At 33.3% G+C, this 14,875-nt stretch overlaps 1 protein-coding gene across 10 annotated transcripts in view; it reads left to right on the top strand.

Moving 5' to 3' along the window:
• Positions 1-14,875, top strand: part of NBEA (neurobeachin) — a 681,254-nt gene that overhangs the window by 282,978 nt on the left and 383,401 nt on the right. For all 10 annotated transcript variants that reach the window (XM_058687599.1, XM_058687578.1, XM_058687548.1 and 7 more), the window contains one exon: positions 4,540-4,667. In XM_058687599.1, the coding sequence (XP_058543582.1) occupies positions 4,540-4,667 (128 nt within the window). The remainder of the gene's footprint in view (positions 1-4,539; positions 4,668-14,875) is intronic.

Below are 14,875 nucleotides of genomic sequence, written 5' to 3'. Positions count from 1 at the left end.
CTGACGGCTCAGAGCCTGGAACCTGCTTCGGATTCTGTGTCTCCCTCTCTCTCTGCCCCTCCCCCGTTCATGCTCTGTCTCTGTCTCAAAAATAAAAATAAATGTTTAAAAAAATATTATTTACTAGGAAAAGTTTTATTATTTCATTTTTATATCGCCTATTTAAAAGACAATTAGCCTTACTCTTTATAGCACTAGGTCTGTTGTGTGGTCTCAGTTAAATGACATATTTTCTGAGCTTTATGGTTAAATTTTATATTTTATTTGACTAGTTCACTAGAAAGGAGGAGTATTTCCATCTCAGTTTGTTTTTTTTCTTTTTGTCTAAGACACATGCAATTAACCATTTCCAAACATGCACTGTAAAAAAGCTTTTCTACCTATCTAAAGACATCCCAGCATTACATTTCTTGAAACTTGAAAAAAATGCATGTTTGGAATTCAATTTACCTTATAAAAGAGTGAAATACTTCCTTGCAGTAGAATTCTATTGAGATTCAATTTCTTAATCTTCTGTAATTTCATCTTCTTTCTTAATCTGTACTCATGCACTTGAAAATGTGTATGATTCTGTTTAAAAAGAATTAGGAGAGAATGTCAGTTTTTTAATTTAGAAGTCCATGTGGAGATAAAGTAGGCAAGAATTTTTTCAGCTTCACATGTTCATTAGTTGCTATAAACCTAGCAAGTTAGAGCGGAAAAAACTGTTTACCAGTAGGTCACAAGGTTACAGAACCTAAGATTCAGGACACATTTACTCTTCACTTGTCTAGTCTGTTAAATTATATTTCACATTAGAAACTTAGTGAAAACTAAACAAAATATTTAAAGTCAATGTTTGTCGATTCCCAGTCATAGTATGTAGCTGATTAAGAATTTGACTTTACAACTTACGGTTTTGCTTCATTAATACTCTCCTAATCTTTCCTTTTTATCTAAATTTACTTAAGCAAATCACTTCACTTACCTATGCCTATATTTCCTAATTTACATAGGAGCATTTGAATACTGAAATCTGTTGTGGAATTTCACTAGTGTAATAATTTCTTTTATATATGAGTTGTATCTTTTATTGTACATTACTTAAAGTTACAGAATTACTTTCATTCTAGATTTTATTATTATATACATAACTTTTTTATGATGTAAGAAGTGAGGAAATTTAAGAATTTTAATGTACCAAATTAAATTATCAAGTATTTATTATATTTATGACATGCTAAAAGGACCTAGGAGGATACAAAAGTTAAAACTAAAAGTAAGAATTATAACTTTATGAAGTGACACAAACATAAAGGAGTTTATTAAAATAAAACTCACAGGGCACCTGGGTGACTCAGTAAGTTAAGCATCCACCTCTTCGTTTCAGCTCAGGTAATGATCTCATGGTTCATGAACTCGAGCCCCGCATCAGGCTCTGCAGTAACAGTGCAGAGCCTGCTTGGGATTCTTTCTCTCTGCAGCCCCCATCCCTGCATCTCTCTCATTCTCAAAACAAACAAACAAACAAACAAACAAACAAACTCACAACATAAGCAGTGTCCTAAGTGAAAGTAGAATTATTATTATTTTCTAGAATTCTAAACTTTATCTGAAGTTTACTTTCCTTTAAAAGACATTGTGAGGAAGCTGTAACTCTTAATGACAACAATAACAAAACCCTGTCCATTTTCTTCACTGTAAAAAAGTGAGGATGGAACATTTCCACTTAGCATAGTTTGTTGTTTGGTAGAGCTATCTGGCAGTATTATTTAATGATGATTTTATGTACTTAAAACATTTGGTCTCTTGCTGGGTAAAATGTTACTTTGTCCCTCATTAGAAAATTAAAATTATGGTTACAGGATGATATGTAAGAGCATCATTTAATATTCTATTGAGTTTTATAAGAAATTAGTTGCTTCTTAAAAAGCAGTTGCTTTTTAAAAAGCTTCTTAAAAATTAGTTGCTATTTTGCGGGGGTTGCGGAGGGGAGGTGCCTGGGTGGCTCAGTCAGTTAAGCTTCCAACTTCAGCTCAAGTCATGACCTCACGGCTCGTGGGTTCGAGCCCTGCTTCATGCTCTATGCTGACATCTCAGAGCCTGGAGCCTGCTTCGGATTCTGTGTCTCCCTCTCTCTCTGCCCCTTCGCCCTTGTGCTCTGTCTCTGCCTCTCAGAAATGAATAAATGCTTAAAAACACTTTTTAAAAAATCCTATTGTAGGGATTCACTCACTGAGAAATGTCTGTTTTTATCCATTACCCTTAAGATAATTAGTACTTATGTATACACACTCATGTAAATATTTGCTTAGATTAATTGAAGTTTCTATTTGATCTGTAACTTAATCACTTAGAAGACTATTGTTGCAATTCTGATGCTTCTAAATCATACATAAACCCATAAATTATGGGAAAAAGTCATAAACTAGGGAAAAAATACACCTGGATTTAATTACACAATAGTATATTATGATAATATAACTGATGTGGACCTTTATACATCTAAAATTTTTCTAAAGTAATTTCACTCTCATTAATCTTAAAAATATTCATGCTTCACTCAGAATTCAAGTACAGAAGCAAACAACAGCATCTGGATTTTTCTCCTTTTCATAGGTTTGCTCTTCTCATTCTTACTCATCTTTCCTTAAAGGATGGGATTACTTTAGCTGGGAAGTCATAGGACGTGATCCTGGAGATAAGAAGGAATGAATTAAATAGACATGAAAAAGGAGCTCTGTCCATCTATATTCACTAAAGCCAGACATAACTTACTGTGATTATTTTAGGACTTCAGGTAGCCTTCTCTTTGCTAGGTATTTTATTCTAATTTACTAGTAGTAAATCTTCTCACTGAAACAGTTATCCTCCAAGTGTGTTTCCTGGATCAGCAGTAGCAAGCCACCTGAGAATGTGTTAGAGGTGCAAATTCTCACAGTACACCCAAACCTGCTGAATCAGAAGTTAGGGGGATGGGGTTCTAGGAGTCTGTTTAACCAGCATTGCAGATGATTCTAATCTACATGAACGTTTGAGAACCATTGTGTTAAAAGAAGGTTCTAGGTTCAGGAATAACGGAGTAAGGGAGAATATTGAAAATTCTGTTTATCTCCAGCAAGTCTTCGCAGCTGCACCCGAGTCCCTTTCTTGCCGCGAGTTGTTCCTCCAGAATAGTCTTTGTGGAAGTGCTCACACCAGTTTTCTGAGTTTATTTGTCTAAAGCTGTTCATCCAAATAAGAGAAGAAAAAGTCAAATAGAAGTGCTAATGGTGAGGCTTTGAGTACACAAATGAATCAGATCATGCTATTTCCAAGTTAAGAAAGAAGGAATCCTGTCTATTCCCTTATCCCTATTTAATCATTTCACAACACAGTTCTTTAGTTTTAAGTATTAGTAATATATGGAAAATTATTCTGTGATTAATAACCCTTTTGGCATTTATGTTTTTCCTCATACGTAGCCAAAATGTTACTTAGCTTTGTGGCTGAACTTTTATTTTGAAGCATTGTTCAATTTTTTGCCGTAGATGTCTTCGATGTAGAACAGTGTGTGTTCATCTACCATTGTATTATTATAGTGACTTTGTTTTTTTAAGTCAGAGCCACATTTTGTAAGAGTAAATATAGTTTTGTTGTATTCAAAGTAGTTGTTATAAGAGCTACCGTGACTGACCTCTCGCAGTGTGCCGGGTACTTTTCTGTGCACTTTACACGCCTTAGCTCATTTAATCCTCACCAGTCGTACTACAGTCATCTTCATTTTGTAGGCAAAGGAAGTCTTAATGTCCCACGCTCCCCCAGGTCGCCGCAGAACCAGCATTCTAGTCCAAGCAGTCTTACTTCAGAGCACTTACTTCTAAGACAGATAGTTAGATGTTACCAGATTATTTATTTGCTTGAGCAGAATTATTTTCTTTACCTCTGTTCTTTTTTTACATACACTACTTAAAGTATTTTTAAGAATGTCAAATAGTGTTTATATAAGGCCGTATAATTTAATGAAATAATATAAATCATATTACAGGGATCAATAACTAAAAGTAAATGGGCTTATGAGGTGGAAAATGCCTACTTTAGCACAGCAATTTAGTTGTATTACAGAGGATTCTAGTTCCTGCATGATTAGTCTAGCCTTCCAGGGAATTTTTAGGTAACTCTTGCGAACAAAGGTTAATTCTTTGTAACCGACATAACGATCCCTGTAGGGGGTGTTCAAAACAGCTCTCTTTCATAGATAGAAGGATAACTCACAGAAGACATAGAAGAACAACTTTTCTTGAAGCTCCTTAGAGCTACGAGCAGAGTCTATGGCCCTTGCAGGTTACACAATCCCAACAGCTTTTCACAGAATAGTCATTCCACGTTAGCTGAAGTCTTCAGAGTAGCCTTATGTCTGATGTGAAACCGCACAGGGTGTCCCTTCTACTGAAACTGGTACGATTCCATGGGTTAGAATTGTATTTTCGTGATTTTTCAAGATTTTAATTTAGAAGTAAACTTTATTTGACTTTTTATATTGAATTATATTTACTAGTCTTTATGTCTTAATTTCAACAGCATCACTGCAAAACTTGAAAGAGCTTTAGAAAAAGTTGCTCCTCTTCTTCGTGAAATTTTTGTAGACTTTGCCCCATTCCTATCTCGTACACTTCTTGGCAGTCATGGACAAGAGCTATTGATAGAAGGTATGATTTCTCTCTATTCTAATTATTTTAGTTTCCTATAATGTATCTCTTAATCATGACGTAATTTGTACTTCTGGAGGAATATTTATTGCCAAAAGAACGTAAAGACATTGCTTCCACAAATTCGAATACGATACTCCTGTATGCTTTCTTCTCATTCATTTTTTAAGAATAACATGTTTTCACAGTCAGTGCTAATAACAGAATGGAGAACTGTGAAAAAGTGTTGGACTAGGAGACTCTGGCTCTTACAATCCTAGTCTACCTGGGGTGCGGTATAGCCTTCGTTAGACGGTGTGTGTACTATGCAGTACTCTCTGTAAGAGCCGTGCTTCTGTAAGTGACTTCTTACTCCCCTAACGTTTGTAATGTGACAATTCTTCACGGAGAAAATGTAAAGAAATACTTAACCTGGAGTTGATGAAGTCGTTGTCTTTTACTCAACAGCAGCTTCAGTGGAGTGAGGAAGGGAAAGCAGATAAATTAATTGTTGTGAAGATTTAATTAATGCACCTGTATTAGGAGAGCAGCTTTGAAAATATGGTTTTCTGAAGCCTTACTTCTTTAACAAGTTTGTTTTATAAATATTCATGAGCTTCAGAAAGGGGTAATCTCAATATCTAGATGATCCTGTGAGGACATAATGGCCGTAGGTACTATTCCTTGGATTTAGCAGCCTTACGTATATATCCTTTTGCTTTTCACTTTCTATTTACTGTCATTTTCCTGTGACTGTTCTATCATTGTCTCAACTGCTTTTACACAAGAGAGGCAGTAATAGTTAATAACTTGGCTCGGTTAGCCTAGAAAGTAACTTAGAAAGTTACATCCTTTCTGTAAAATGTAGTCAGTGATAGCACCTCCCTCCCAGGGTTCTTGTGAGAATTAAATTATATAATGCCTATAAAATGTCTTAGAACAGTGACACATGGGTGAGCTATTCATTTAAAAAAAAAAAAACAATGAGTTCTTGTTCTAGGCCAAGCATTTTCTTAGGTACTTAGAATATATTCGCATATCACAGACAAAGATGTGGAATCTACAAAAGAAAGCAAGTGAACAAACAAACAAAAGCAGAAACAGACCCATAAATACAGAGAACAGACTCTTGGTGACCAAAGAGGAGAGGGGTGGGGAGATGGGCAAAATGGGAGTGGCAGACACAGGCTTCCAGTTATGGAATGAATAAGTCACAGGATGAAAAGTTACAGCATAGGGAATACAGTGAGAAGTATTATAATAGTGTTGGATGGTGACAGACGGTGAGCATAGCATAACATACGAAGTTGTTGAATCACTGTGTTGCACACCCGAAACTAATCTAACGCTGCGTGCCAACGATACTTTAAGAAAACAACAACAAAACACACCTTAATTAAAAAAATATTCCCTGCCTTGAGTTTATATTCCATCAAGGAGAGGACACTTAGATAAACATTAAACACAATAAATAAATTATATAGCATGTTAGAAGGTGGTAGATGCTACGTTAAAGGATAAGTCCAACACGGGTTTGGGATGATAAAAACAGCAGGGTCAGGTTGCAGTTTTAAAGAGGGTGATTTATTAAATAAACCGCAACTTGACCCTGCCATTTTTATCATCCCAAACCCTGTGTTGGACATATCCTTTAATGTAGCATTTATCGTATCTAACATGCTATATAATTTTAAATAGACCAGTGGTAAAAATTACATTTAAGCAAAGACTTACAGGAGGTGAGTCATACACCTTACTAGAAAAACATTCTAGACTGAGAGAATATTTAGTGTAATGACCCCATAACATGTGTTACTTTACAATAAGAAAAAAAAAATCAATAAACATTATTGAAAAAATAAATCTTAAATGTTTCCTCATTCACTTGAAGTCTTTCTTCTGTATTTGTGTATGTCTTTTCCAAAAATGATTTGGCAAACTTATACAAGAATATATAAATAGTGGTCAAAATGCTAAAATAAATGGAGAATAAATTTAGAAATGTTAGCATGGGTCCTGTCGTGTTATTAAAACTGGAACACAAATCAGCACTAAGTTTTCCAGCAGCCAAAGCAAAGAAGGAATTATTTTAAGTTGTTAAGACTCACATTCCTGGTTCCTCAGTGACAGTTTGTGACAATTTTAAGCTCTAAGGAATTACAGCCAGATAACTATTAACTGCTTTATGTTGATCAGACAAGACCCCACATACGTAGCCCCTTCCCAGAATTTGCCATGATCAGACACCTGGTCTGTTTTTTTATTTCTTCCAGTGCTGCAGAAAGAAGGTAGAAGAAAGGGCTGGGTAGGTAACTGAGAGCTGTTTTTCTTGGGCTTTCCTAAGTTTACCAAAAATACTCTGAATTGAGTACTCTGAAAGAGTATTAAGAACATGCCTCTTGGATTTTTAAAAAATAACTATGCTAAAAATGAAACATTGGAACAAGGTATATATTGAAAGTTCACCTTGTTTTCATCTGGCAGAATACAATTTTATGTTCTAACTTTTTGGCATCCAGAGTTTATCGTATTTTTTAAAAGTATGTAGATGTTATGTTCATATTCTTTTTTGTGTTAACATTACTTAACTTAGTACAATATAGCAAATGTTAGAATTTTAGGTTTAATTTTTATTTTTTTAAATAGAAAGTTGACACACTTAGGATATGTCCTCCAAATTTCTGCCAAACTATACTTTCCAAAAACCTAGAAATATCTGCTGTATAACAGAACAGCATTCTATATCTCTCACAATTTAGTTACAACTTTCCTTTTCAGACTCAACTAGTCTCCATTCTCTTGCTATAGAAAACATTAATTATTGAAAACAAGTTACACAATATCACATTTCCTTGTGTTTGTACAACTATGTCTTCTGCATTGGATCTCTTTCCTTTTTTCTTTCCTCCAAATTGTTATCATCCTTTGAATCCAGCTTCTTATTAATGTCCTCTATTCTGTAATCCTGTGTTGTTTTATTTATATAATTTTAATAAAATCATTCCTCACTTATAAATAGGAAGTATCTTATTGCTTATGTTACATTGCCTAGCTAATAATATTCAGTATTTTCTCTATACTTGACTAGAAAATTATTTTTGTTACTAATAATTTCTGGAAGAGGTGAGTTTTGAAAATAAGGTGGTAAGACAGATAAAATGTTGTGTTCTATAATAAGAATTCTCCGTATTGATCAGTCATCCACAGTCACGAATTAGCTGCTATGCTCATCCAAGGTGTATTCTTGCTTTCCACCCCGGTCTCTGAAATACATGCCCTTTCATGTTCTCATTCTTGAACATGTACTCTAGATCATTCTTTTTTTTTTCCCCCTCTCCTCCATTTCCCTTCTTTCCCTAATTTGAAACACTTCCTCTCCTCTGAGAAGAAAAACTATCAAACTATTGTAAAGGACTCAGGAGATTTACATGATAAAAATACCTTTATGCTAGCCATTGACTTCAAAAAGAGTGCTTATGATGACTAAATGTCATTGCTTTGACTTTGTCATATATATCTGAGTGGTAGGAACAAAGTTGGGTTTAGGTAACTGAAGATACTTGAATGTTATGAAAAGGGAAGGCAATTATTCTTAATTTCAAATAAGAATTTATTTGAATTGCATCTTTGTTGTTTTATATTCATTGTTAATTTATACTTATATTCATTTGGTTTTTTATAGAATAATTAGTCATTGATATTTTACATTGTCTGTGTCCTTTAAAATACAAGCTAAAATAGTGTCTTTCAATGATCTTATCTATCACTTTTTTAGTCAACCTGTGTTAAATTACTATTGAATGATTCTAGAGTACTCAATGTAGTTCTTACCTTTTAAGGTCACTCATTGACAGTAGCTGTTTTTATATACCTTTCCTGTGTTTCTCTTGGAAATCATTAAGGATTTTTGAAGATAGCAGTGAACTAATGCATAAAAATTAGAGTAGATATAGAGGTTGAAACATCTTAGAAAGAGATGGTAGCAGTGCAGAAAATGTTACACTAAAGCGTCTGTTACTCTTTTAGTGACATAAGTGAATATTCTGTTAAGTCATATAATACTGCAGAATATTTAAATTTCCAAGACTAACACTTTAAAAAAAATAGCCTGTAATTTTCACTCTACCAAAGGAGAACATCACTGAAATGTTATTATAAAAAGAATGATCCTGATCAAGAAGCCCATATCACCCTTGAATCATTCATAGTAAGAGTATGGCCAAATAATTAGAAAAACTTGCATATGTTTAATTCAAAAATTATAGATTAAAATATCTGTTCAGAAGTTATTTTAAAATGGCAATAATACAAAAAAAATGAACATGACAAATTCAGTGTAGGTGGCAATGGGGGGCATGCTTTTTAAATAACCCTGAATTCCTCCATGAAAAACAGACAGAACCCTAGCCTTTGAAAAAATAATTACAACGACAAATGAACATTTACAACAAAACTAGGTGACAACGTATCCCACTGAACTCTAAAATATGACCGGGTTGAGACACAACACCTACGGATAACACATGGATCAGCAGAGGCAAGGTAGAAAGTGGTGGGAAACAAGACAGCATCTGAGGAAACTGGTCTACGAACACTCACTGGAAAACCCAGAGGGCTAAAACCCAGCAGCTAGAATAGAGAGGGTTTTTACACACTGTAATAGCAGATGAGTTGAGGGGTTCCATGGTAACAACGGAAGGGGCTGAGCCGTGTAGGCCCCATGAGAAATTAACCAACCTGAGTTATCTTCCAAGACAAAGTCCCACAAGGAGAAGAAACTACTATGAATAGAACCCAAATGGAGCGACAGAAGGGCAAGAGAGACAAAGAGAAAGTCTTCATAAAACTGGGGAACACCAGGGCACCTAGGTGGCAGAGTCAGTTGAATGTCTGACTCTTGACTTCAGCTCAGCTTGTGAGATGGAACCCTGCATCAGTCTCTGCACTGAGTGCAGAGCCTGCTTGGGATTTTCTCTCCCTCTCTCTTTGCCCCTACCCCGCCTTTCTCTCTCTCTCTCTCTCTCTCTCTCTCTCTCTCTCTCTCTCTCTCACTCTCAATATAAATTTTAAAAAATGGGGAAGATAAGCAGAGCTAATAGATGTCAGAAAGTACACTGTCATATTTTTTTAAAATGACATGAAAACAAACAGAAGAGGGATCTCTAGAACCAGAAGAGGAAAAAAAAAAAAAAAGCTATTCTAAGAGTTTGGGTAAGTTAATTTCACATAAAATAACCAACAAAAAGTATCCTAATCCCACAAATTACAACAAGAAAAATGAGAATAAGTAGAATAATACCCTCTCAGCCCATGAAAGCAGGACAGAAAACAGATGAAAAGTTTTTAAATGAGCTAAAAAGACATCAGAAAATGATACAGGATATGAAAGAACAATTTATATCAGAATTTAAAGAATTAGAGAATCTTACATATGTGGTTATAGAACTTAGGAAATAATTTGAAATAAAGAAAAATTATTTTAGAAATAAAGGTTAAATTAGAAGAAATAAAGAAGTGTATAGATTCAACAGTTAAGTCTGTAAGAGTAATATAAGGTAAAAAAGGAGAAATAATAAATATTAAAAAAATTACTAAGTGGAATGGAAAAGATGAGAGTGAAAAGGACAGATTTAGATTACTTAATATATATAAATATAAATATAAATATAAATATAAATATAAATGAGTTTCCAAAGAAGAAACCAAATAAAAGAATAGCAACATAATAAGACCATAATTCAAGGAAACTCCTGGAATTTGAAAAAAAGAGAGATTTTAAATATATATATGTGTATATATATATATATACACATATATATATTTAAAAAGCACACTGAATATCTGAGAAAATTACTCAAATGACCAACACTGAGACACATTGTAATAAAATTAATGAATTTTAAAGAAAAAGAAAAATAATCTCAGGCATCTAGATAAAAATACAAATTAACTTGGGGAAAGAGAATCAAATTGTCATCATAATTTTTGATAGACATGTTTTCTACCAGAAGAAAATGGGGTAGGATATTTAAGATACTCTAGGAATGAAAATGGCAGCCAAACTGGCTTTCATGTATGAAAGATAAACAGATAAACTGTTACAATGAAAGAATTCAGGGAATATTATTCCTATTAGGCTCTCCTGAAGAATCTACTGTAGAATAAGTATCAGGCAACCTAAGTGGCTGGAGAGTGTAAACATGATAACCCATGATAACCATCAAGTATACATGTGTTTAGACAACTAACTGAACTAATTTGGTTATATGGGAGAGAGTTTTAGTAGTATATAATGGCTTTATGCCCTGAAAACTGAAAAAAGGAGGAGGACAATAATATTTGTGGTGGCATTACTGATATTTTTTTATAAAACTGTTACATAATGTTATATAAAACCAATTAATAATTGTTGATATTGTAATTATTTTATCTTGTGTGCCTGAAAATTAAGATTCTCATTAAATCTCTCATTAGTTTTGAATTTGAATGGGGTATTATAAAAGCTAAATTATTATCTGCATGCACACACACACACACACACACAAACAGACACACATTCATATATGTACTCTAGTTCTGTCTACTGTTTTGCCTAGGAACAATGACAAGTTAGTAGCAGAGAGTACATCTGGATTCTAGATTGTAGTCTTGAAATATCATTTACCACTGAAAGAAACCAGTTTTTGGGGAAATGAGTGATGCCAAGGCTAGAACAGTAAATGTTCATGATTTGCCTGCAACATTTGGTGATACCAAAACCAAGGAAAATATCAAACACTGTCAAAAGTACTCGGGACCTAACTTGAAGACACTCTTATTGGCCAAACATTGGGCATTTTCAACATCAGTAGGTATAATAACTGCAGTGCATCCAAATGCATGGATATGTTAAATATGTAAGTTGTAAGACTGATTTTTAAAATGACTTGGTTGAATTTAGAAGATAGGAAGCCAATTCGTTATTTTGAAAACTGATCAATAAAGGGAAAAATTTGTCTTGTTATTCCTTTGTAAGTTATATCATTTACGTTATCCAATCATTAATGAAGGAAGTCTTCTTTTACAGAAATATAAATATATCTGACAAGTGATAGATTTTTGGGTTAGGTCATTAACATTTAGCATCCCCTAGGAAATTAATAGACCTTAGCATCAATTGCTGCTAACATCACAGAAGGAGAGACAAATAGATAACCGGATGGGAGAAAGCTCTATCATCCATCAAGACTGACTGAGTGACCGAATGAATGGATGAATGAATGAATGAAGTAAAACTAAATCTGGTTGAGATTATATACCCAATATGTTAAACTACACCATAAGAATTCTGCTGTCAAAATTAACACTGGTGGAAATTCTATACAATAAATATCTTGGTTCCTTCAAAATAATTTATATAGGGAAAAAAGTGATAGAGGGGACCTGTAGCTTAAAAGAGCATTAAAAGATATCTCAAAAAATTAATAAAACTGAATTGTTTATAGCTATAACTATCATTTTTGGGTCATAAGCTTTAAAAAGAAAAATCAAAGTGATTATCATAAAAATTAGATAATGATTTGTTAAAAGGAAGGAGAATAACACAAGACGCATGGAGGGCTTCTGGGATACTTGGCAAAAGTCTGTTTCTTCAGCTATGTAGTGGTTTTAATGATGTTCATTTAAAAATAATTCTTAATCTATGTTTTATGCATTTTACTTATCTGTGTTGTATTTTACAGAAGAATTTTAATGTTCTCGAAGGAGAAAGTTATAAGAAGCTTTTATTGACATTAAAGACATAAGTAACACTGACTATATCACATTCATGGTAGGAAGATGATACCACAAAGAAGTAATTTCTGTCCATGATAATCCATCACTTTCAATAAAAAATTATTTTCAAAAAATCTCAAGTTATTTTCATGGAATTTGATGAGTTTTTCTCTTAAATTTCTGTAGTTGAATGGAGGTTGAAAAAAACCAACATAATTTTAAAGATGAACAAGCTGTTATAATTGTAAAGGTGTGGTAGTGGCCTGAGCTAAACAGATCAGGCACATTCATTCTCTGTCTCAAAATAAATAAAAAGAAAATATGTATAGAATTTGTGCAAAATAATTGAAAAGGGGATTAAAGCACATCATTAAAAAAAGTTAAACACAAAGAAAGGCAGTAAGGGAGCAAATGAGGTACCAAAATGCTTTAAAACAGACAGAGCACAATTTGCAAAATGACAATAGTAAGTTCTTCCCTATCAGTAATTACTTAAAAAGTTAAGTTTATTAAATGCTCCAATCAAAAGACATAGATTGAATGATTTACAAAGAAAAATGATTCAATTAAATGCTGTCTACAAGAGATTCATTTTAAATCTCAGCACACATACACAGATAGAAGATGAGAGAGTGGAAAAAAAGATATTCCATACAAATAGTAACCAAAACAGAACAGAGGTAGATATACTAATATAAGACAAAAAAGACTTTTACCTCAAATGTTTAAGAATACCACCAGTTCACTGGTGTTATATGTAAGTGATGAATCACCAAATTCTACTCCTGAAATCATTGTTACACTATATGTTAATGAACTTGTATTTAATTTAAAAAACAAAAATTAAAAAAATATATATCATTAAAACTCACAATCTATAAGCAGATAACTGTAAGTTAAATTGTGAAATACCTACATAATTAAATCTTAAGCAGCCAATAAAAAGCATCATATATAGAATGTTGTCTGATCATTGGAATCTCCTGGTGTGTTATAAAAGCATAGGGCTTACCCTAGACTTACTGAATCAAAATCTCCATGAGGAAAGAATGGATATATATTTTTTCATCAGGTTGCCAGGTGATTTTTATGGTGAGGCAAATACATGAAATTCTTTTATAGAAAATGTATGTTCATTGCTGAGAGAATAAAATGCTATCAATGTGTACCATTCTTTAACATTCTCATAAAAATAATAATTAAAAAGAAACAAACTCAAAAAAATATATACCACCAGATCCACCAGATCTTCTCAAAATTTTCTAAAACACTGAAATTGAAGAGAAGTGAATACCTTCAAACTTACTATATGACGCCAGCATTTCCCTGACACTGAGACCAGACAAAAACATTAAAAGAAAATTCAGGCCCAAATCCTTTATAAAAACTGGTGCAGAAATCCTCATCAAAATATTAGCAAATCAAAGTCAGCAGCATATTAAAAAGGATTATACATATGACCAAGAGTGATGTATTCCTAGAACACAAGGATGGTTCACATAGGAAAACCGATATAAATGAAAGACACCACATTAATAGAAGGAAGGAAAAGAAAAAACCTACAATCATCCCAATTGATGCAGAAAAATGATTTAACCAATTCAACAGCCTTTTATGATAAAAACACTTAAACTAGGAAGAGGGGAAAACTAACTCAGCATAATATAGGCCATATATAAAAAAATTAAAAGCTAACATGCTTAATGGCAAAAAAAAAAAATGAAAGCTTTTCCTTCAAGATCAAGAGCAAGATAGGGATGCCCACCTTAACCACTTCTATGCAACATAGCACTGGAAGTTTTAGTAAGAGTAATTATGTTAAAAAAAGAAAAGGCATCAGGGGCACGTGGGTGGCTGGGTCGGTTAAACATCCAACTTTGACTCAGGTCATGATCTCGCAGTTCATGGGTTTGAGCCTCCCATTGGGCTCTGTACTGACAGCTCAGAGCCTGGAGCCTGCTTCGGATTCTGTGTCTCCCTGTCTCTGCCCCTCCCCTGCTCATGCTCTGTCTCTCTCTCTCTCTCTCTCTCTTTCTCTCTCTCTCTCAAAGATAAACATTAATTTTTTTTTAAAAAGCATCAAAATTGGAAAGGAAAAAGTAAAATTATCTGTTTGTATATTACATGACCTTATATGTAGAAAACCCTAGATATTCTACAAAATATTTGTTAATGAATTCAACACAATACAAAATCAACACTTCAAAAATCAGTTGTAGTCCTATAAATGAACATTGAAAAATACAAGAAGGAAATTAAGAAAACAATTCAATTTACAATCACATCAAAAAGAGTAAAATATTTAGGAATAAACTTAACCAACGACCTAAAAAGAAAGCCTTATATACTGAAAACTATAAAACACTGATGAAAGAAATAAAAGAAGAAACAAATAATTGGAGAGACAGCCCATAGCCCATGTTTATGGGAAGACTAATATTGCTAAGATGTCAATATTACCCACAATCTACAGA

Source organism: Neofelis nebulosa, chromosome 1, assembly GCF_028018385.1.
Source record: "Neofelis nebulosa isolate mNeoNeb1 chromosome 1, mNeoNeb1.pri, whole genome shotgun sequence".
NCBI lineage: Eukaryota > Metazoa > Chordata > Mammalia > Carnivora > Felidae > Neofelis > Neofelis nebulosa.
The sequence above is the reverse complement of the archived record's forward strand: the minus strand, read 5'-3'. Positions and strand labels throughout refer to the sequence as shown.